Source organism: Strix uralensis, chromosome 12, assembly GCF_047716275.1.
Source record: "Strix uralensis isolate ZFMK-TIS-50842 chromosome 12, bStrUra1, whole genome shotgun sequence".
NCBI classification, from domain to species: domain Eukaryota; kingdom Metazoa; phylum Chordata; class Aves; order Strigiformes; family Strigidae; genus Strix; species Strix uralensis.
The window spans coordinates 18,094,907-18,119,872 of record NC_133983.1 but is presented as its reverse complement, the minus strand read 5'-3'; the positions used below and the strand labels follow the sequence as shown (position 1 = coordinate 18,119,872).

General features: G+C 38.9%; 1 protein-coding gene across 1 annotated transcript in view; it reads right to left on the bottom strand.

Annotated features, from left to right (window-relative positions):
• Positions 1 to 4,818: 4,818 nt before the first annotated feature.
• The window catches only part of VAT1L (vesicle amine transport 1 like), a 64,163-nt gene continuing 44,015 nt past the window's right edge, over positions 4,819 to 24,966 (bottom strand). Inside the window, exons 8-9 of the mRNA XM_074881676.1 lie at positions 9,919 to 10,002; positions 4,819 to 7,864 (exon numbers count right to left, since the gene is read on the bottom strand). Of these exons, the coding sequence (XP_074737777.1) occupies positions 7,766 to 7,864; positions 9,919 to 10,002 (183 nt within the window). The 3' untranslated portion in view covers positions 4,819 to 7,765. The remainder of the gene's footprint in view (positions 7,865 to 9,918; positions 10,003 to 24,966) is intronic.

Below are 24,966 nucleotides of genomic sequence, written 5' to 3'. Positions count from 1 at the left end.
GTATTATGTATGCTTTATTAAATTAATGTACAATGCCAGGGAATGTGCTGCAAGAAAGACAATATTGAAATGAGACTAACATTGAATATGTGAACTGTGAGAATGGGTTAGAGCAAGTGTCACACAGCACAGCCAATAGCATCTTATATGTTTAGGTGAGCAGTTGCAGATAGATCATTTGAGTGAGACCTGAAAGACCATTCCTTCTGTAAACTCCTGTCACATGCCTACGCTGAGTCTCTGAGTACTGCCTCTCCCTAGTGACACACTGCATAAACACACCACTGATGTACAGGCTCAACAGCAGCTGGCAATCAGACTTCATTATGGCACTCATTCTTACAGCCCAGCATGCAACACCACTTCCCATCTGATCCTCAGATGGAGCAATCCCAGTTCCACCCATGAGGTGAGGATGGGCCAGAACAGCTGGATCTGCAGCCTCATCTGAATCCAGGCACAGCTCTTGTTGGAAAAGGCTGGGCTCAGGGATCTGGGTTGCTCGTTTCCCTCTGATGCCCTACCAGAGGCGATTGCTCAGATATGTGTGGAGAGGATGATCAAGAAAATAGTAGAAAATGCTTACAATGGCCACACTCAGTGTTGGTTTAGGCTCTGAGCTATCCTATCTGATGAGAAAGCAAGGAAAATCTAGACTATTGTCTCTCAACTGTATATATTTCTATGGGGCTTTGCTGACAGGGTCTCAGCTGAGGGCATTCAGCGTAAGGTTCTGTGCATCTCCTGCATCTCCTTTCCTTTGGAGCAGGTATGATTTGAGACACAGCTTTCAGCCATGGAGGCAAAACTTCCAGCTCAGCTGCTAAATTTAATCAGGATTCCTTCAGTAAGTGGAGAATTAAATGCTAGAGAACCATAAGTCCTTAAACCAAATGGCAGAATTATGGCATTGGACAAGTCACTTAATTTCATTTTTTCCTGTCTACAATAGAAATGGTCCAAGAACTAAAAGGGATGCCTTTATACAACTGGTGAGATACTTGGCATGTCACAGGAGATGTGGTTTAATTTATTTTTTTTTTTTACAGTGGGAAAATATTCCTAGTATAAAATGCAGACACTAGAAGGAAAAAAACAGCAGCAGGAGAAATAGAAAAATTATCTGCCAAAGCAAACTGATTTAGAAAAGAAATATGCTTCACTTGTCATCATTTCTCTTCTGTGTTAGCAACAAAAGAAATGTTTTCTCCTAGAAGCCTCTGGAAAACATCACTGGTCTGACACATCCTCTGGGCCACACAATGCCTGTATCACCAGAAGACACCCCAGTCACCATTCAGCTAACTTCACCCACCAGCCTTTACAAATATTGTTTGGTTATTAGCTTATCACCTGGCCAGCCCAAGGGCTAGACATTTCAGGGAATGTACAGAAATCCTTATCATAAATAATGCATCTAGCATATCTGCCATCTCACTCTGTTCTTCTAGGGCAGCTAAGATGCTGCATCATTTACTGCTGCACTCTATAGTGAAACACATCTCTCCATGTGGGAAATGTATTTACAAAGATTACTCAGCAGAAGAGCACAAAATGATTTGTGCTGGAACCTGCAGCTTATCAGGAAAATGATGTTTGGCAGGGACACAGCTAATGTCTGGCAGAACGTAGCATGTTTCCAGTCCTGGCAGTTGCAGAGGCAGAGCTGCTTCCGGCAGGGCTGCAGGTAGCAGGAGGCTGATTGATGGCAGCCGGGCCTTGGGCCTGGGATGGGCAGAGAGCAGGAGCTGTGGGCATGGGTGGCACAAGTACCTCATAGCTGTAGCTCTAAGAGCAAACCTGCCCCCAGAGAAGCACTCACTTCCTATTCCCCAACCCCTCAGCCCTCACAGTAGAACAGTTTTTCCTTCACTGTTTTCCCCAGTTCTTTTCGGCTAATTTTAGCATCTCAGCATGGTCACTAAGCAAGAAAAAAAGCAGCTCTTCCAGACAGATCAAAGCCCTCCTCATTCCAGAAGGAAAACAAGCAGGCACCCACCCCTGCAGCCTTCCCTCAGTCACAGACCCCATCCACCCACAACCCTTTTCCCCTTTTTATAGCTGGCAGCTGCTGTTCCTAAAGTAACAAGTGCCAGTGGCAGCTCTCAGCCCACCCATTTAATCTGTGGCTGCCCAGTTTGCAACTTTGTCTAGTGGTGTCTGTACCAAGCATTAAACATCAGGGTTCAGAAGCTGCAAGATTAGAGTTTTCCTTTGTCATTTTAGATGTTTTAGTTCAGTCAGTTTTAAAGCTTTTACCAACAACTGTGAAGACTGTTCCTTTTTAAATGAAAGCTGATCTTATATGATAGCTGGTGTTTTTAAGAGACAGGCCAATCACTATGAAGGCTGTCAATGCTTGTTGCTGGCCATTTTTTCTCATCTTGCCCAAAATGCCTGCAGTTCCCATATGTGCAGGGTTAATCTACCTGTGTTAAGTCCACTAGGAGTTTGTGTGTCACTCTGTGGGGGATGAAAGTAGACATGACCCAGTATTCTTCAGGAGGTAAAAAATTAATTTTCCTGAAGTGCTACCAGAGAACAATAATGATTATTGAGTATTGCAGGGACTGTAGAAACCCTGCAGAGAAAGGCTGGGATGACCATGTGAAACACGGTGAGAGGTGGGGGGCTGTTAAAATAGCTCCAAGGAGGATACTAACCTCAGCAACGGCGGTGTCAGTGTCAGGCACCCCTTTATACAGTAAAAATCAGCATCTCTTGAATCTTCCCTTTTTTGGCTTTGCAGAGGCCTGGCTGGCTGGGGTAGGAGGCGATGGTGCAGCTGCCCTGTTTACCTCCCAGGTCTGTGTTGATGGGCTGTTCTGCAGCCTGGTAAACATGCATGGCTTCGTACAGAGGGACGGGAGCTAAACTGAACTCTGAGTACTGAACACTTGCCCTGAAGTGAGTCAAGTTTCCAGTGATGTGGTAAAAAGCAGGGCAAGACCTTAGAGGCTGCCACAGAGGGGTGCAACAGTCTGGGCAGTGACCAAACCCCACACCTGTAACAAACCACCCCACAGCCTCCCTTTCAAGCACACAAATAAATCAACAGATAACATGCTGCAAATTCTACTCTTCGGCAGAGACATACATGATTCATCTCTTTTCATACATTCATCATCTTAACTCTTTATCGTCTGCACTGTTCTTGCAACACCTTGCAGTTTTTGTACAACATACTGGTGGTGAGGTGCCCGACACAGCATTGTCACAAATCAAGGCAATGTTCAGAAAACCGCGCCATTTGCTGCAGAAGTAGCTGACACGAGATAGTCAGGTAAACATGAAAGGAATGGCTTAGCTAGGATCAACCCAGAGCAATCAATCAGCGTGACAGCTCAGACTGAGGAGATAAAGCTGTATTTGCATTTATACTCTAACCTGTTCTCTCAAAGGAGAACGATAGGATGTTTGTATAGATGTTACAAATTACTTGGGGAAAAACGTGCCTTGATGCAGATAGCAGTTACAGTGTGTTGATTGTTTTGGCTCTTTCTGCAGTGAAACAAAACACTGGCTCACACCGAGGGACTTAGGTGCTGCCAGGGGGAGAAACTCCTGCACGGTTCTCTCGGAGCTGGAGGTTTGAAGCGTGTTGTGTGCTGGCAATCATGGCTGGACTAGAAGAATCTTTTCTGACAAAAGCCAACCAGGATTAATCACTAAGCTCACAGAAAAGGAGAGGGGAAGCACAAAATGGAGGATGTGGTGAGGCCCAGGGATACTCTGTATCCTAAGATGATTTTTGCATTTTATCTGGCCAGATGCCACACAAAAGCAGCCTGCTGCATCCCTGCTTGCCTGGCAGCAGCCTCAGGGTGTTAGCTTGTATGATAGTCGAGTATAGACGGCCCAGTGGGAAAGCTGGTAAAAGGCAGAGCTTTATTAGTAATCATAGAGAGTTTGCAAAAGCTATGGTGGTTTGCTTTCAGCCTTCTCCTGACCCTGTGATAAGGCATGCACTGATCATTATTTGCTTATTAAGACTTGAAAACAGAGGGCAGAAATTTATTCTGCTCCTCTTCACAGTCAGCAAGTGTTCATATGAGCTTTTAGATTATAAAGCAGATGCAGTTAAGTACTGAAATGAGATTTTTCAGGGACATTACAGGTTTTAGAACATGTCCTGTGTGGCTGGAATAAACCAAAGCTAACATTTCCTCATTGTTTAGATATTAAACTGAAGTTCATTGAAGCATTTCTTCCTTTCATGCAGGGAGACCTTTAAAGCCTTGTACTCAAGTACAGGCTTGAGATGACCTGTAAGTTTGCTAACTGTAATCAGTTCTTTGAAAGAAAAGGTGTAAGCCTCCTTGCAGCCCTGAGTTAAGACCAAGACCCAGGGAGTGGGATTTCAGATTCAATCAAGTCCTCCTGCTTTCTATTAGCTCTTTGGTGGTGGCTGTTTTGGATGCTATTTTAAGATTATTCCCTTAGAGTATCTTAATTTCTGAAAGGAACTGTCTCTCTGAGGATAACTTGTGTGTCAATCTGAGTGCTAACATCTGAAAATTAGTTTCTATCTGTATCAAAATACACTTTGCTGAACACTTCATGAATGGTGCTTATATAATGTTTTAAACTTCTTAGACTGTAACAGTCAACATTTTATATCTAAATTGTTAATGTTCTGTAAAGTAGCACACTCACTCATTTTAATAACCTTGATGTACTCTATAATAAAAAAAAAATTCTTTGTCTATCCCTCAGTGACCAAAATGGGAAATGAGACCCCAAATTTTCCTTTTAACTGATTCCAAGTCAGTTCCCTAATGTGTCCATAATATTAGAATAAAACATGTAAGCCAATGATAATGCTATGCTCAATATTTTATTTATATTTTTATGTAAACATAATTTGCTTTGTAGGCACAATATAACAAAAGCTCTAAAGCAACAAATACAATTAAACAGTGTTTCAGTTCACTTCAATCAGGCTTAAGTTAAAGAGAAGCTTTCACAGTTCCTTTAAGGCAAATTGAGAAATAATTTGTTTCACTTGAAGAAACTATCCAATTGTCTTAGAGTTGTTTAAACAACAGTGTCAGTAGTAAGCACAAACCTTCATTTCTACTACAGTAAGACTTGGTCAGTAACAAGTCTCAGCATCGTCATTTTGAACAGTATGCCCTCTACCACTTCAGATGTGATACTACCGTTTGTGGTATTCTAAAAGGTACTTAGGGCTTGTGGGCCAAATTCTGCTAGCACAAATCCTGCTTCCAGAACAGATACGTGAAAAATTTCCATTCATTTCAGTAGTAACCTTCATATATGCCATATTAATACCAGTAAAACAGAGAGCAGAGTTTAGCTTGCTGATGGTAATACTCATCTGTGTTGCACTTAGGTAGATCCAGAAGTATTCCTTTGTACTCACTGCAATTACCTGATATTCTGCTGATCAGAAAATGGCCCTAAAATTGGTATGAATTAGCATGAAGAGTATTTTTGCCTTGCTAACAAAACCAGAAAGAACTAGCCAAAATTATTTAATTTGATTGTTGTCCCTATGGTGTCTGTGGCCATGACCAAGATCACCCATCTTTCTTTATCTTGAAGGGTAATTCAACCGTAGAGCCAACCATACTGCGGTTTCTAACAGAAGAACAGATTTGCTATTCTGCTTGCCCTACTAATTTAAGGCCTTGAGAATGCCACTTTACTGCCAGCTCGAAGGTCACCAGCAATATTGCTCACTTTGGCGTCAAATCAAAATTCCTAGTTATGTTAAGGTTTGTTGCAGGACAACATCATTACACCAACTGCAAAACAAAATTGGGCATGTTTCCTACCATTGTCAGCTTATGAGTCGTGAAAACTTAATGGCCTTTCTTAAAAGCCCTATTGGCAAGCCCAATATATGGAAAACTCTCACTGAATATATATTTTTTTTCTGATATGGCACCAGAAGCGTAGGCAAGTCCAGCTTGAAAAGAAAATCAGCTATAGTGAATTTCTGCATCAACACCTAGAGAAAAATGAAGTTCTGGTTCTATTAATATTTCAAAAGCTTTTTTGGCATTTTTCTCCACAGTTATTTCTTCTCATTATTTTTGAATTTGTTTAACCCAAGGGAAACTCCTTCAGAATGAACATTCTGCACAATTATCTGGTATTAGAACAGCAACTTCATAAGTACAGTGTAAAGAGATGGACATTAATACTCAGGCAGCAAGATGAAACAGAAAAAACAAGAGAGAATCTTCTAAAACCACACATAAAAGTCATCCAGACCCACAAGTTCTTTCACATTGAGAAAAGCCTGAGAAGCCCTTACTCTCCACTTCTCTATATTAGTTTTTAACTTCTATCACTACAGGATACTTGTAGATTTAGGTGAACAACTAGCCATGCCTGCGGAAATACTTTCTTTTGGAAAAAATATATTAATTCAAAGATATATGGCATTATACAAGGTCTCTGACATTCCTTTAGCATTTCTACTGTAGGTGATTGCAGTCATTTTAAAATAATTGTTTTAACGAGACAATTGAGGACCTGAGTAGCTGCTGCTTGGATAGGTGAAAGACCTGGAAAAAATATTTACTTTTGTCATGTTTAGATATAGCTTCCACTAGTGGGAGGTAGATAAGACTAGCTGGTCTTTGAATACTTGATCCTGCAAATAATTACAAACATAACTGTACATATGGAGCAGAGCTTTCAACAGAACTACTCACCTAGATAGTTATCCCTGTGCATAATTTCTGATGGGATTAAGGCCTAAAACTCATTTTTAACAGGGTTAACTTCTGTAGGAGTTCAGCTCCAGCTTGATAGCTGATCAACACATCAGTGATTTAGAGCAATGAACTCCCATCAACAAATTTCTTTCCACATACTGATGAGTGATCCCTACCCATGTGATTTAAAAATGAAATTTAAAATTGGTTTGGATTTTGGACACAGACGAGTCAATGTGTCCTTAACAGAAGATGTTGATCTGTCAATAACAATGCTAATTGCTACAGGCAATTAAGGTTCTGGGTCTAAAAAGAGTGGCTCACTGACCTTCTTTGCCTGTAACATACGGGGTGATAGCTCAGATCAACAGGAAAGCATGACAGTTGGCACTCTGAATGAAGGGTTTAATTACTGGTGCTGATGACTAACGTGATTATACAATACTAATCAAAGTCTCTCAATTAATGATTTCTTGCACAATTTCAGATTCCACAATTCTAAATGAGGTACTTTTGAAAATGAAGACAGGATTGCTTCTAAAATGATAAAGCATGACCAAGGAAAATGAAAATTCATCTTTTTGCAACTTTTATCTGTGGTTCATAAAAGGAAAACTATTTTAACACTGAAAATCCACAAACTTAAAATCCTCCCTCCAGTTGCTAGAATCTTCCAGACAGCAAGTGGGGAATTTTTTTTTGTTACTGTTTCCAACTTGCAAAAAAAGCCCAACCCCCTCAAATAATTTTATGCAAAATGTTGGAATTTGCATGAGAAAGATGCCCATCTAAAATTACACAGTAAATTAATAAGGCTTTTAAGCCAGAACAGAAAAATCCATGGGACTCCTACAGGGAAATTGGGTATTACACAGGAATGTCATAATACTGCACTGGATGAGAATGGCACTTGAGTTCAAAACAACAATGATCAACAGCTCATAGCTCAGCTGACTGCAGACAAATACAACACACACTGTACTACAGCATTTGTTCACTGATGCACAGAATATATTTCCCAGTCTTGTTCCCTTCTACTTCATCAATCTTTCTGCTTCCACCACCTCTGGCTGTTACTGGATGAATGGCATGCGCTCTTTATTCTCGTTGTCACCTTCATGGTCTTCTTCCTCTTCTCCAGCCTCACTTGTCTCTGTGCTGTCATTGGCCATCTGTAGGATGAGAGACGAGGGACATCTGAGAACCTTCCACATTGTTTTATTCATTCTGATTTCAGTTTGATTCATTTGATAAAGTGGCTTTAAAATGAAAGAAGACATGGTTGCAACATGAAAATCAACACTCTGTCCGTGCAAAACTTTTGTTGGCACTGTACCACTTCCAGCTGAAATTGTAAGCTGCTCCCTCACGGCTTACAGCCGAATTACCTAACAGAGAGCTGCTTTGTAGGACAGTTGCACAAGCAGACTCTGATCTGTGCACCTGCAGCAAACTGATAGTAAGGCTCTCTGATAGGAAATATGACTGTGTAGGAAGTTTACAGAATGTGTGAGATCTCTGGTTTACAACCCCTTCTGCATCTGCTCTTCCAGAAACAGGTAACACTATTCTGTTACGCTGGCTAATGGATGGGATCTGGTCCCACATGAGGCACAGTGTTAGGAAAACTCAGACAGCAACTGTTTTATGTAAAAAACAATGAAACTTTGTACAGCAGTGGGCATGTAGATGGTGGCAGAATATACCCATGACAGAGTGCAAATCTTGGATCATACAGGAGTGCTGAGAAACTGCATTTGCATGTTTTATTGAAGACACCTGTACAGGTAGTAGGCAACTGTAGAAATCTATAGTTCAGGATAGCATTTAAGGAGCACATTGTGTTTTTTCACATGGGAATGTATATTACAAGCTGTGTCAAGGTGCAAGACTCTCCTGTACTTCACCTTGTCAGGCTGACTTGTCTCTGGAGGCACAACAGTCTGGTTAACTGGGCAGGCAGTAGTGTCCAACAGCACAGATTTGTACGACTGAATTCTCTCATACACCAACATTACCTCTCTTAGGACACAAGAAGATTCTTGTATTAGCTTATGACGATTTCAAAATGAACTAAGCAAGGGTCCCGTTTACTTTTTAAAGAGAAATGCAGTGACATTATGCCTTCCCTGTTTGATTACTAGCCTCTGCTGGAAATAAAAATCTCAATCAAGACCTGACTTTAATGGAGAAAAGCAATGCTCTGAAGTTACCCATATTTTTGAATTAACACCCTTTTGTGAAAATGTAGCAAATTTGTTCTCACCTTCTAACCAATGGCTACCTGTGAATACACAGTATCAAAAGAACAGAAGGAACAAATGTATTCATGTTGTGTTATGGATTCTTGTTTACAGTTTTAAGATGCAATTCAGCTACAAAATAATGCCCAGTTCCCATAGGTGAGATCTCAAAAGCCTTCCTTTTCCTTGCACTGAATTGGTATGAGATATGGGGCCAATTTTAGAGTAAGTGCAAGTAAGAACTTAACTGTAATTCCAGGTTTTTTTCTGTTCTTTTGAAACAGGAGATATCTCGGGTCTGAAACCAAACTTCATACATCAGTATTGATTTGAAGTCAGTTCTTCATTATCTTCTTTACTGCTATTTCCTACATCATCAGTGAACATTTACGTGTGAGCCCGACTTTGATTTGCTCTGCTCTCTGTAATGATTCAGTACCATGTTAAGTGCTCCAAATCCAGTGGACCAGAGCTCCAGAACATTTCTAGAAGGAATATTTAGACATTATACTTCATGTATTATACAAAAAGAAATTCCTACCAAAGATATACTCTGCCTTTTGTATGGGAATCAGAAAGCACTTCTACGTTTGTACACTGCAGTAACATTGACTGTGTCTTTTTCTGTTCAATCTACTTACTCTTACTAATACAGGAATTTTGTATTATGTGAAATGTCCATTTGTTTTCCATCACAGGGACAGAAACAGATGTGGCAGTTTTACCCTGATCTAAGACTTGCAGACACAGCTTTGGAGAGGCAGATAGCCATTCAGTATAGAAAAGTAACTGCTGGGACTCCAGAAATTATAGTTGCATTTCACTTTGGGTTAAACACATAAATTATGATTATTGGTTGTATTTAGGTGCTGTGGATTTAGAAGAGAACAGTATAAAAAAAATCATATGGGCTATGTCTCCAAAAGTCACTACCATGCTTTAAGTTGTGTGACTACACCATGTATGTAGTGTTTTGCACTCACCAGGGGAGTGGGTGCTTTCTCCACATCCAGAATTAGTTTTCCTATATTTCCTCGGTCATGGATTCTCTGCATGGCCTCCTTCACCTGAAAGAAAGGTAACCTATTAATAATTTTCAGACATACACTAAGAAAAGCCTGAATTCCTTCCTTCCAAAACCAGCAATACATTTAAGGCATGTTATGTGCAAGGTCCTTCGAACAGCTGCTTGAAACAAAATTAACAGTTAAACATTTTTTAGTGAATTTGTAAGGCCTGATTTTTGCATTATTTTTGCCAAAATGGGATGTGAGTCTTGATGACAGTTTCTGAATAGTGTAATACATACATCAGGTTAATGCAGTACAAAAGTAATGGTTAGCTGAGGTGCAGAGAGAAATACAGGCTCGGGGGGTTAATCCTTACAGCTTGTTCATTAGATTGTCCTTTGCAGAATATTTATCAAGAAACCCTACTTTCACTGAAAGTATGAAATGTTTTTCTAATTGACCTATGATACTTTTCAATTAATTTCTTCTGTGTTCCTATAGAGGGAATGCCATATCCAGGCAGTGGCTATAAGTAATGCAATTCTGTGGTACTCATTGCATGAGCAAGTATTTCTTTCCTTCCTTCTTCCACTTTTTTTTTTTTTTAATTTTAAATAAGTAGTGTCCTACAGATACCCACTAAGACTAGACATTTAACAGCTGGCTGCAATTAGCACATGTGAGAAAGGAGTAAAAACCTCTTCTTACTAGTGCACTGGAGAGGAGCTTATTTTGATATATGAAGTTTCAGAACTCATGAGAGCTCAGTGTTGATGAATTGAAATTCTGTGCGTGTTGCACTGAATGTTCAATGTGCAGCATGCAGACCACTATTAAATCACTGAAAATTGGAAGATGTCAAGAGTTTCCTCACTTTCATGGTGGGAAACTTCAGAAACACATAAAGGCTGTTTCATATCCTCATCACACTATTTTTTGATGGCATAACAGGATATGTTGAGACAAGAAAGAGTTTTATGTTAATAGGATCTACCATCTGTGACATAGTTTTATTGAATATTTTAAGAATAATGGCATAGAAGTTTGAAACAATATGCTGACTTGGGAACAGGTGGGTCCCACAGTACATTTAAATGCCTAAATTGGGGTCCAGGCACCTAAGATAATTACTGAATGTCTAATACAGAAGGAGGTATGAGATTTTTAAAGATGCTAAGCAAATACAGCTTTCAACTTCCAATTAAATTTAATGGATGCTGGGCACAAAATGTCTTTACCATCTGTTGGCCTTATTTTAAAAGCTGACTGCAGTGAACTCAATATTACAACCTTAATTTTGCAAAGTGGTTCCCTCAATTAGTAAATACGAGACTTGAAAAAAATAAAAATCTGTTAGAACAAAAGAAAAATTGCACCGCAAAACACAATGATTTTTCTAACTTAGGGCATAATTGTAAATTAACCTTGGAAAACAGAGTCTTATGAATCCCACTGGGTAGAAGGTTGACCTCTAAACGTAATCCACAAAAATCACAGTAACTTTTATGAAGTTACCTTACAGCATAAACAATACCTGACTATCCTGTAAGACTTGCTCTGCACTATGGACAATATTCCTTTAAGAATATCCAACAAAGACTGTGAAGAAGTATTACTTTTTATGACTCTTATTAGCCAAATCAGGGTTTTAGGAGTCTATAGCACAGCATAAATAACCAACATAGATGTGACAGAATTGGAGAAATCAGCAAACACACTTGCCTGTCCATTGAAATTTATTATCAGAATATCAGGTGAAAAGCAGGGTATGCAACATTTACTTTAATTTGTACCATATCATATTTAGCAAGGCAAATTTGAGAAAATGTGCTTTCCCTGCATTTTTCACATGCACAGTATCAAATTTAAGACTCTGGAGAAAGGTTCAGGAGTTGTTTCCAGGACACTTGTAAGTAGCTTGCAAATGCAAACAGCAGGCAGAGGCAAAGGGAACAATAAAACTTATAACAATAATAGTGGCTATGGGATCCAGATGGAGCTATTACTATATATAAAAAATTTGAAAAAAGTTTGAAGAGCTGATACAACATCTGTATATTTTAGTGTTATTTGCAACTTACCTACCCAGTTAGTCAAATTCAGTACTAGTGCAATGCCATTCAGTACACTATGTCTGAGTTAAGAGACCATGAGCCATTTTATAAATGAGTAATTTTTATGTTTATGGCTGCTAACAGTCCACTTATTCAACCAAGACTACAACTACTCATTTCCCAAGGTGCCTGAATATTAAAACCATTCCCTCTTATGCTATAGAGGGCAGAGCGCATTAAAAACCTTCTTTGCTATGCAAGTATGGTTAAGGCTTAAGATATCCTATGCAGACTATATAAAAACATTTACTTTTTCATGTGAACATTTAAGTGCTGTGTATAGTCTGTCTTTTGCAGTGTGGTATGGAGCTTCTGCTGAGTCAGTGCCTGAGTGTTTGCATGTTACCAAAGAAGAAAGTTAATCACTCTACACTTGGTTAAAATCAGACCCAGGCTTAACTGGCAGTACAGTGAGGCATGTGGAAATCCTGGAATTTACTGGAGGTTCTCTGAAGTGGTTAAAGTTTGATTCAAAATAAATACCCCTTCTAGAAGCAAGGATCAAAAAGATTTCCCTCTTCTTACAGAATTGTGTCCCTAAATTTCTTTTCACCAATTATTCTATACTGGTTGCTATTTGGATTTGTCAGTTCAAATCCAAGTAAATGGATCCAACATACTTTTGTTTATCTGGATGAGTTAAATGAATTTCTTCTTGTGCAGTATCCTCAGCAGAGGGCTCTTGGATTGGAAATAGTGCAAAGGAGTGTTTACTAATACAAAGAGTTTCCAATGGAATAAAGGACAAAAATTCCGTGAGCCTTTGTCTGCTTTCAGAATAGCTCAGCACTTAGAGGGTTTGTGTCTAAACTAATGCTGAACTACAGATTTTAGCCTTTAGAGCCCCAAAATTGACACAGTATGTATCCCTGAGCTCGGCACTGGAATCGGAACTATTTTACACATTAGTGGACAATTGGAAAATGCTTCCACTTTCCATGTTATTTATGTAAGGAAAGTTCACAAACTAGTTACTGAAAACCAAGAAAGACCCAGAATGTGGCACAGCCATGCACTGTCTGATGAATCCAACTTGGCACTCCTAGGCAGCCGTAAAGGAATGATCAATAGCAAAGGAGAAATAAAAGGAATCCCATGTTTGCCTTTTCCCTCAAGCACACTTGCATTAACTCATATTTTAGTTTGACATGCTGTTTTTAAACATACTCTAGAGTAGAATCATCTTCTCCTATCTGTTCAGTCTAGTAGAAAATGGTAACAAACACAGGAAAAGGACCTAACTCAGTTTGAAACAATTTGTATTTGCTTTAGGGAATATGCTTTTATAATTGGAGAAACAATGTTGAACAAGTATATTTCTCCCATCCCTACCATCAGTACAGTCATGGATACGTTATCACATATCCTCATTTGAGTGTTTTTCAGCAATGACAGTGAATCTGGAAATTAAGATGACCTATGCAATAATGAGTTCATCTGTAAAACAAAAAACATGGTCTAGAAAGACAAAACCAATGTACCTCAAGGTCTTTTACAGGTCATGTTTACTATGCCCTGTGGGAAATACTCAAATTCTCATTTTCCATCATAACTCCCCAAGTGCTGCTGATTTTTCTGGGCCTTCTACGGGCTCCTTCCTCATACTGTTCTGCTGGACCCAGACAGAGAGGCAAGGAATACAAAATATATAGAGCTTAATTGGGAATGTACTGAACTATTGAGCTGTGTTAGCATTACAGGCAAAATTTAGTAGCTTTAACGTTTCTTAGAAATTTTTAATCTATTAACACACACTTGCACATTTAAAAAAGGTGTTATGCTACCAATAGCATTCTTCAAAAAAGTCTTGATACAAACACCAGGATTAAAAAAAAATAAATCACAAAGCTGGCAAAGAAGGCCTGTTGTAAAAAAGCCTATTCAAGGATATTTTCCTGAGGGGATGTTATGGTTGGGCTCTCAGAGCTTCTCTTGGATCAGAGCCATTTCTGTCCATCTGCACTGTGTATCATACTGAGCTGAGCAACAATTACTGTCAGTAGACCTTGGTAGGAGAGTAAGGGGAGAAAAGCCTTCAGGTTATGGTCAGAGAATCTTCTAAAGAGGTTTCATGACAGCTGTGTTCTCTGGAAGTATGAATTTTCACAACTGTCTGAACACCACCGTAGTGTCTCTCTTGGGGGACTCCTCAAAACTCTCAAGAACTCTGAATATTGTGTCCTCTTTAAAATTTTTTATTCTGCTTCAAATAGGCTCATCTTCTCCAGCCTCTAATCTTTTCAAAATCAAGCCAAGGCACTTATCTTAACCAACAGTGGTAATTTTATTGTTTAATACTTTAATCTCCTACCAGACTAGATTTTCTGTCTTCAAAAACAAGCTGTTACAAGGCCTCCCTCTAACAATTTTTATACAAGCAAGTATTGCAAAAAGTTAGTATTTTTAGAAGCCTGAATACAAACTAAAACAGAAAAGCAGAGCAAAAACAAGTTGACCAGGCACACTGTGTTCTAGATTCAAGAGACAGATATCTGCCTCATCTTCCCTACGTTCAAATGTCTGAGCTCTACAGGCTTTCAAAGACAAGGCAGGTAATGATATATAGTGAAGAATAAGATTTTGAAAATTCTAATGATGGATAAATCTGGAATTCCATGTGGGTCTAACAGATTTTTAAAACATGGATTAAGGAAGCTCAATACTCATTCCTCCCAATGAGAACGTTGGCAATTAACTGGCTGTGCCAGTAGTTGTTTGCAAAATCCAAAATGATGCCACGCTCTGGGTAATGGCATGCAACATTCTGCTCAACCTTCACCGATTAAAAAAATTAAAATTATTGAATATTATAATCCTGTCCAGTTCATACAAGTGCAATACAAAGAAATCAACAGGAAAATCCCAGCACATCTCAGGACAACCCTTTGACTAGATGGGTGTATGCATTTTGGGGTATTCTGTTTGTGTGTTTTGGCTGAGTGTTTATTTCTGTGCTTGGTGATGAAGAAAAATATTAGTCTGCTCTTTACTTCGTGGGGTTTTTTAAAAGGTATCTTTCCAATGAAATAGGTTGCTAAAATGATTCACTCAAGTGTTGCTGATTCTATTGGATTTGGGGAATTTGATAAAATTTTAGAAAGGCTGATTATGTACGCTGAAATTACTGATACTTACGTCTTGATGCTACCTATTACCAAATTAAGCCAAAAAAGAAGACACAAAAATTAAGTAATTTTTAAAGTTTGTCTGTGAAATTTTAATATGGTATCTTTTTGTAAAAAAGATTAAGTTGTCACTGCAGCAAAGAGAATGTTTTCAACTAGGCTGTCTTTCACGGAGATGCTTATATAGTCTCAATTTAACAAAACAGCTAATTTAGTAGCATCACCTTAGCTCTAGATATTGTTAAAGAGAAATAGCATAGTATTATAAATACAAAAGATTTCCTGTTCCTTGTAGCAATAACACTAAATTGATATAGTATCTCTAAAAGAAAGACAGATTTCTACATTTCTTTAGCTAATATCTCATGGCAGACCATATGACTTGCAAAGTTTTTATTTCACTAAAAACAAAGAATACTCTTTTAACAGCCATAAATTATTTTCCTCTACTGAATACACCACCAGTGTATGCACTGGGAACATGGTATCATTTTATTGTAGCCATTCTGTCATTAGTGAGCTGATAGCAATTCTAATTTAAAATAAAGTACAAGCTTGCATTAAAAAAAAAGATAAAAACAAAAATTATTTTGGTTTCTTACTAGCATTTCTAAAACAGTAAAGTACTAAAAATAGCAGAGTACTCATAGTAAAGTACTGATACTGCAACCAAGAAACCAGCCCTTAGGAATGCCATTATATCCACAAATGACTTACATAAATTTAATGAAGTGCTCTGTCAGCACTCTGGACTAATTTGTAATACATTTCTATGTGAAATATATGTTAAAAAAAGGCACAAAATTAAGCATGTCATTACCTGTAACCATTCGGACCAGGAAAAAGATTTTCATACTGAAATTAAAAATAGCAGCCACAACATATTTTTTTACTCAAATAGTTTCTGCAGATCTAAAATCATGAAATACAAGGTGTATTCCAATCAGAGCAAGTAATATAACATGCTATTGGATTATGACATTACTTTTGGATGTTTGCCACTAGCTTCTGATTACATTGGTTTTTCATAGCTTTTCATGGGAGTGTGTAAAAACAGTCCATTTTAAATTGTCTAAGAGACCTTTTTTCCAGAAACACATCTTGTACACCTGCCTTACTACTAGTTTTTTTCCTATGTTCTCCTTGGATTTTTCTTGTTTGTTTTTAGCACTATGTTCTCCCCAGGTGAAATTAGTAACTGGGACAGATTTCTTGTCTGGCTTTTCATCTGAAGTCATTCATTTCATATCTACCTCCCTTCAATTTGCTGAAGCCTGCAACTGAAGTGAGATGAAGTGAGCAGCGTGGTGCCTTCCAGAAGATATCTTGCGATTTAACCTCGGATCCCCATTACAGAACAAGCTTGAAAACTGTACAGAGACCGTGATTACTTTGGAAAGTTCCTGAATAGAGATGTTTTCCTGGATGTAAGTCTGACTGTTTATAAATAATACATGCCTGAAACAAATTATGCTCCAACTCTGTATTGCTATAGTCAAGCCTCCACTTACTTACCCATTTTACTTCAAACTAATTTGTTGGCTGTTCCGCATTTGAAATCAAGAGCCAACAGTAATCTCTACTGCGGTATTCATAAATGCTTGCTGACATTTAGTTGTCTCTGGAACTTCATTTTGTTTTTAGAATATAGCAAATGCAATCTACTGCTTTATAAATATAAGAAAAGTTAAATGGGAAATATATTACTAATTATCTGTTGCACCATTTCACAGTGTGAAAGATAAATGCAGCCTGCCTAAGAAACGGATGCTATTTTCAAGTCTTTAGATATTATTTTAAACATAATGACCCATTTCTGTATTTGGCTCTTATAAGGAACCAATTTCAGGAGTAAAATAAGAGCGACTGCAAAGCTGGAACACTAAACTGCTCCCTATGCCAATATAACACACTGGGGGCTTTAGGCCCATGTTACTAATATGGATGTTTAATAGAGAGAAACAATGAAGGCAACATGCCATGGAAAAACCTCCTAGTGGATATGTCAAAACATAATGCTTTCATCATCCTACATGAAGCTGTTCAGCTCAGTAATATCACAAATGTTACCAATTTTTTTTTAAGTAAAGTTATATATTTACTTTAAAAAAAAGGAATTGAGACACTGGTGTAATAGAAGAGTGGTTATTCTTTTCACTCTATGAGGTTGAATGCAGTTTCTTGCACAAACTGCCATCTACAGATTACAGTTTCATTTTTGCAGACAACTTCTTTACTGCCTCACCCTCAGCTAATGCAGGTTTGTTGGATGGTAGCAGAAGACTGCATACTTTATTTTCTTGGGCCCCTCTGGTGACAGTGGGTTTCCCTGAGGTATATGAAAGGATTTCTACTTACAATAAAGGAATCCCTCACTCTTTCACTCTTTTTTTCTTTTCTTTTTTTTTTTTTTTAAACACATTAGGCTGTAGTATGAAAGGCTAAAGCATCTTATGATAAGGTTACAAACCTAATCCAAGCCAGAAGGGAAATAAATTAGATAAATTATCTCAGTGTAATGTGTCAAACTCATCAACCATTTTAATGCTGTATCATCACATGTTATCAAAAAGGTGATCAGCACCCAAATAAAGGAAATGTCCCTCACCTCCAGATGGGCACAGTGGAACAGAGCATCAATTTAGTTTATGATCTATGACAATAACTTTTCCCTCTCATTAGTTCCACACCTTTAGGTTCAATATTGCTGTTTATTTTTACACATCATCTCAAAGAATCACCTTTTATCCTCTGTTTACAGATTGAAAACATCCAAGCCTTCCAGCACATCAAGATTGTTCCCCTCCAGCCATGAAATAATCCCCTCATCCATTGTAACCTGCACTGCAAAGATCACCCCAAAGTCTTACTTTTCTAGCTACATCCCTTCCCTCTTTAATCCTTGAGCTGATTCTTCAGACTAAAAGCAAAGACCTAAGTAGCAACACTTGTCTCTGCATCTGGCCATCAACCCAAGTCTTTTCTGCCCACATCATCTCCTATGAGCACTTTTACCCAGTATTATTTTAAGAACCTACATGATTTTTCCTGTGCTCCTGTACACGTAAGAGAGAGTCCAACAAAGACATCTCAAAGCTGGTGCTTTCGTGACTCTTTACAGTAATCCCCAAAATGGCAATATCACTAAACCCCTCAAATTCTTCCTAAGTCTCTTTTGGTGTGTATAGGGGAGGCTGAAAACAGCTGATTTGAGAAGTAGCTGCCATAGCCATGTAACAGTTACCCCACACTCCCTCACGTACTGGCTCAGACCACATGATGCTCTTGGACTGTTTCTGAAGCAGGGACTGTGCCTTCTTAGGGGTGCATATATTATGTCAACAGATCCCCCACGTGAACATAGTCAAGCCTGCTAATCACAGCTGCAGCACACAGAAGTAGTAACAGCACCTTTTAATCAACTGTGATAGTACAGCCAATTTCATACGTAAGTAAAAGAAGTGGAACAAAGCATTTTGCAACAGCAAAATAGCTTTATCCTCAGGCTCTCTTACTTCTGTTCTCCAAAGGATATGGGGAGAAAGGAGGGAGCACCCATTTAGCCTGCCTAGCCATCAGAAACAGAATCATATCTTTTCTCAAAAGTTTTGTTTGTTTGAACTGTATTGTCAATAGAAGAACTTTCAAGTTCAGGAGATAATGAAATAGCAGTAATGTACAAATACAAGAAATGCAGAGATTTAGATAATTGTCTAAATGTACAGGCATGTACTAGAACTTAAAAGTTAGAAGCCCTGGTTCAGAAACAGGTTGGAAAAGACAAAGATAAAAAAGACAAAAATATTAGATTATTTAATGGGATCTTTCTAACACTCAGCATGGTCTTTGGTTTGGTAGTGTTGTGCAAAACAGGTCCAAAAATCTACTTCACAGTGCTACTATGAAGTTCAGTAGATGTTGGAAAGCACGTAGCATGACACCTACTTTTGGAAAAGAATTTGGAATATTCTGCATATACAAAGAAATTTCAGTCCCTGTTCCAAACTTCACTCCTTGTTCCACTGGTGTAACTTCCCTGACATCACTAGGTTGCATGTGACTGAGAAGAGCAGGTATTGGGAGAGGATAAAAGTCTCAGTTGATAAAGGAATACTAGTAGTGTTCAATAGGCTTTAATTACTCAAACCTATGTTCTGTCAGTATTATCCTACAAACATGGTTTTCACACAGGTCAGAACTTTCTGATCACTCCTCCAATCCTGGCAGAGCATGAACTTTCCATTAGGAGAACTCAGTATTTTCCTTATGAAAGCCAGGAGAGCTTCCTCCTATTAACCTTGCCCTAGTCCTCTATGTGCAGCTAAAACATTAAGTAGCTTCTGCATTACTTCTGTGCAGGCACTCTCTGGCAGAGAGGAGCTGTCTGCAAGAGCCTTACCAATAATTAACTCTTCTCTTGCTCACTGTCGTGTATTTGAGAAGCCCGCAACTGCATCATGTCTGCAAAAATCACATGGACAGGATCTCCATGGTGATAGTGTCATGCGGTATGCAAACATCAGCTGGCTAGTCAAGGTTACTTTGGCAACCCAAGTGTCACAGGTAATGATCCAAATCTTGTTCAGATTTATGCAAGAACAATCTGAATTAAAAACTTACCAGTTTTTCATCCTAGGACTGGTTCTGTTCTGTTGATGTTCATAACAGACAGTATTTCAATAAGCCCAGAGCTATCTCCATTAGAATTATAAACACTAATATCAATAATATTTAAACATCATTTGTATGCAGTAATGAAGAAAGATGCATACTGCAGTCTATTCTAGCTGAGATACTGCATAAACTAAACTTTAATACTATAGCTTTCATTAGTGCTATAAGGCAGCATGATTTTTATTATCAGACTCACTGCTGTGGTCTATTACAAAGCTATCTTGTCTTTAATATGGATTGTAAGCTGCATTAAAATTGCAGAGGCTTTTCTCAGACCAGGAGAAGAGTTTTCTTTCATGTCATTGGCATATATGCCTTTTAAAATGGAACACAGCACTCATACGAGGAAAAATCATGCAGTCTGTCTTCTGGATTATGTCTTGTTTAGCTTTGGTCTGTGGAAGGGAGGAAACTCAAGAAACCAAACAATTTCTTACCTTGCTGGCAGCTCTGAGAGAAGGGAACTGGTATACTACTCCATGCAGATTTTGCCAGGGCATTAGGGCACAGGATGTATAGAACAGAAGTAAATCTCCCTTTTAGGCTACATTTGCCATGGCCCTGTTAACATGGCTTGGGCTAAGAGAAGAGACAGGACATGGGCTCCCTGGGTATCTTGTGACACGCACATGGTGAGCAGTCACTGGGCTCCTTTGCACTGATGACTATCCTTCTACTCTCAAAGGTGACATCTGTCAAAATTCAGTCCTATTGTCTTGCTGGCATATTTCCTCCTTGCTAATCTTGAAATGTCTCTCTCATGTTTATGCAATATGATTTAGTAGAGTAATATTTCATTGGGAAACATGCTGACTTTTTTTGAAATTTTTTTTTTTTTTAAAAAAAGAGTTTGCAATATTTTCCTTTCTCAGGCTAAGTCTTCTGTACAAGCTTTTGTAGAAAAGCTGTTTGTCTGGGTCTGATTACTGACAATTACCCTACACAGACACAGCTATTTGGACAAAACCATCCTTTTGTTGGTAGGGATTATTTCCCTTGGGAGCAATGGAATAACCTGCACTGACCACAACACACTTTCATGGAGATCTGCATTCATGATAGGAATATTTTCCTTGCACTGTGTAGCCAAACAGCTGGCAGAAGAGTGCTTCTAGTATTTAATTGACTTAACTGCTATGACAAAATCCTCCAGTTATCTGTTTGCATGGGAGCTGGATATATGGGCGCTAGCAGATCCACATCTGCAACTGGACTGGATTATCCTCTCTTTCCCGCACCATTAATTCTAAAGAGACCTCTCAATCTCTGTGTTCTCCTGGACGCTGAGGGTATGCAGCATCTTGCAAGACAGATGGAAAAGCAGCATAATATTTACAGGATTTTGACTAGGCTCTATTCCTGCCCATGGTGAATACAGCCAGCTCTTAACAGGCAGAAACCAAGCACTGAGCATATGCAAGAAGACACATCAAACTCGGGGTATCTGGGGTCCAATTTTTACAAACACCTACTGAAAAAAAAAGTGCATGAGGAAAACAATCAAAATCAACTGCTAAAGTGTTAAACAGTATCGTTAGCAATGATTTTGAGATGAGTATTTTAGACACAGGAGTAGGAAAATAGGCCATGGAGTCTGTTTACTTGCTGTGATGCTAACATGTCATGTCGTCCAGCTAGTATCCATCTGAAATCAAAAATTATTTTACCCAACTCACCTGTTCATGCTCTGTTATGCTGCACTTTTGTACCAATGGTTTGGCCTGCATACATGCAAATAGAAAGTGCTTTTAAAATCTCTTTCATTCCTCCATTGCTATTCACAGCTGTAAACAGCAGCTCTAGCCTCTATTCCCTTCTGCTGCCTGTCAGCAAGGAGAGACCTTTTCTCTGGAATACCTTTTAGCCTCACTGTATGTTGCCATGGCAGCAAGACTAAAACCAGACCCAAGATGAGAAAAATGTCAAAGGAATAAAAACTGACGCTACAGGCAAATTCTGACTCCGAGTCCTCTCTTGGCTACTGAAGATATCTATTAAGTTATACATCTTTTAGATGGAGAGCTACGGCTGCAGAATTGTGCTGTTTTCACTCTTTCCTTATTCCTGTAAGCTCCTGCTGACGTCAATGAGTATTTGTTTTGTCTCAGTAAAATTCAAAGAAAGAGATTTAAAGCCTTGTAATTACAGAATAACTGAGCCAAGTCTTGCCAGCTTTTGCTTACGGAGTCAACAGGAATAAAGCAGAAAAAAGGCAGAACCAACATCAAATTAAATATTTAGAAGTACTAAACAGCCATGCCTAGATTATCAATTTGGTGGGAGCTTTCCTACATGGTAAAAGAGGAGAAGAGACCTTGAAATTTGATCCATCAACACAGACGATTCCAGCAAGTTAGGACAGCTCAGGGGTATTCAGCACTTTGACAGTTAACAACTAGTGTTTTGGTTGCGAGCAAAGTGCTATAGAAAGAACATCTCTATAAGACTATATGTATTATCTTAGAAAAACCTGCACAGAGTGAGAAAGAAAGCTATTTTTGATTTAAACAGCCACAGCTTTTCTCATTATCACTTGTTATTAACATAAGCTTGAAGAAAGAGGGATTTTTTTCTGCACTAGTATGGGAAGTAATTACCTTATTACTTTCAAAGTCAAGGGGTGTTTCCGAAGGGTGGAGATTTGATGAAGAAATCCCTAGAACACACGTGAGCAGAAAAGCCACATCTTGTGAATCAGGACGAAGCTTTAAGGATCCTGAGCTGGAATTTCTTTTAGAGCAACAATAAAGCCAGAACTCCTGGACCCAGATCTTCTGCAGCAGTCTGGCTAGTTGATAGCACAATACAGTCCTATTGACTCTGTACTGCAATTAACCAGGCTGAAGACGAGCAGTGTTGCATGGAAGGGACATAGAACTAGTGTGATAAAGTTAAAATGTTCCTCAAATCCACTGACCAAAGCAGGATCCCTCCTACATCACACTTGTGGTTGCCACTATATGCCTCTGAGCCACTGACTCCCAGCTGCTGTCTGAGTCTTGGGATTGCTGGTAGAAATTACGACAGCATGGTCCCAGTTTACACTAGGAAGACAGCTTTTAGCACATCAAAGCCACGAGCAGAGGAGCTCAGAACTGGTCACCTTTATGGTACCTTTCTCCATTCTGAGCAATAATGCATCTTATAGTAAGTTGCAGCCAACTGTGCATGCAGGGATGCCCCAGACACTCCTGAACCTTGGGAATCAGGGCTCTATAGTCCCAAGCATTCCACACCAGAAGTGGTGTGGTTCAGATTCTACTCTAGTGAGTCTGGTTCGGTCTGCAGCAGCTGTTCTTACACTGGGGAAAATTCCTTTGGCTGCAAAGGAGCTTTGGCAGTCACAGGCAAAAGAAAGAGTCCCTCTGTATTTGGTTAAGATGCAGCAGCCTCCTGCCTAAATTTAATTCATATATAATGTTCAGTTCAGTGTATTCCTGTATTCCATCACAATCTGTTATAACAATTTATGGCAGGAAATAAAGTTTATTACATTCATCACTATGCAATTAAAAAAAAGACATTTTATGTTGTTATTGACTATCAACCTCCATGACATCAGTTTTTAAAAACTCTTGCCTCAGCAACGCTGCCTTGTGATCTCCTTGAAAAAACATTTGGAGAAAAACTGCACCAACCCACAAGTATGTCTCATTTGTTCTCTTTCACATAAGCATGTTCTAATAGTTAAGAGTGTCATTAAACTCTCCCCCTCCTCCACCCCCAGAACATGCAGAGGTAACTATAAGCATACTGCTTTGTGTAGCATTGCATTGTTGACTTTCTAATTATAATGCCTAGACTGTAGAAGGTGAAGGTTGTTGATCTCCTCTGCACAGCCCTGCAGCAGCAATCCTGTCTGGTTACCTCTCTGTGGGAATCTGGCAAACAGAAATCCCTCTTCACACACAACTGAAAGATCAGACGGCCTTTCTGGAACTATATTGTTTCACAGCCATACCAGAACTCCAAGTCTGAAATACTTCCAGAACCACAGCTTTTCACACAGACTGTCTAGACACTTGCAGGACACTATTTAAAGACAGAAAAATATTTTCCTTGACACCATATTCTGAATTGCCTCTGAGCTAACTAGCTTCAAGGAGTTCCAAGTCAATCTATGTCTTAACTCCACCTCTGGGCAAACGGGCACAAACATTGCCACTTTGGGGGGAACCCAGCAACTCAGTTTGCAGAATATTAGGTGTGGACATGCATTTATCAAGAATCAATGCCAGTTCTACCATGTTATTGTACATGTCTGCAGTTACACCAGAACATAAACGAAATGCCAAAGACTAGGCTCTTTCCTGCAGGAAATGCTTGGGACTATGGAGCCCTGATTCCCCAGGTTTCCAGGCCCAGCAGACTTTACATTAATGGCAGTGTTAAACCTTCACAGTGACAGCATCTGTGGATGCTGTTTGTGTATTTAACACTGCTTCAGTTAAATGGCTGTTAAACAGCTGCATGCAAGACATCTGAATTACATGCCTTAGATCCTCTGTCTTTACAACAACACACAAATATTTACATAGTCCATAGGAATATTGTTGTGTGCTAGTGCATCAATCTGGTGGCTCTTTAAACCATACCACAGGTTTAGTGTACAGGCTACTACAATTTTTAGTGTTGAGAGTCAAATACTATAAGAAAACTATTCCAGAAAGCTCAAAGTGCCTTTCTATATGCTGTTTCTTTTATTGTCTTTTTAATCAACAGTCCTTATCATGTTAGAAGCTGGATATTGGTGTGGATGAAACCCTGTTCTGACCTCACACAACTGTTCATATGCTCCAAATGCAATCAAGTTCGGGATAATGCAACCTGAGCTTACCCAGGTACATTGAAGTTTGAGGTATGAATAAAGATGGACATTTAACTCCTATGTGTTATTAGTACTGGTTACTCTGCCTCACTCCAGGATGCAGACCTATGAACCATTTGGGTTTCTGTGTGTATGCAAAAGATAACTTGTACTATCACTTTTTTGCTACTATGGTGAAAAAACAGCTTTTTTTTTTTTTTTTAACAGTTGTATGTTTAGACCAAAAGCCCTTCCAAGGACCTTCTGGATACAACAAAAACAAAACCCCACACGTGGTTAC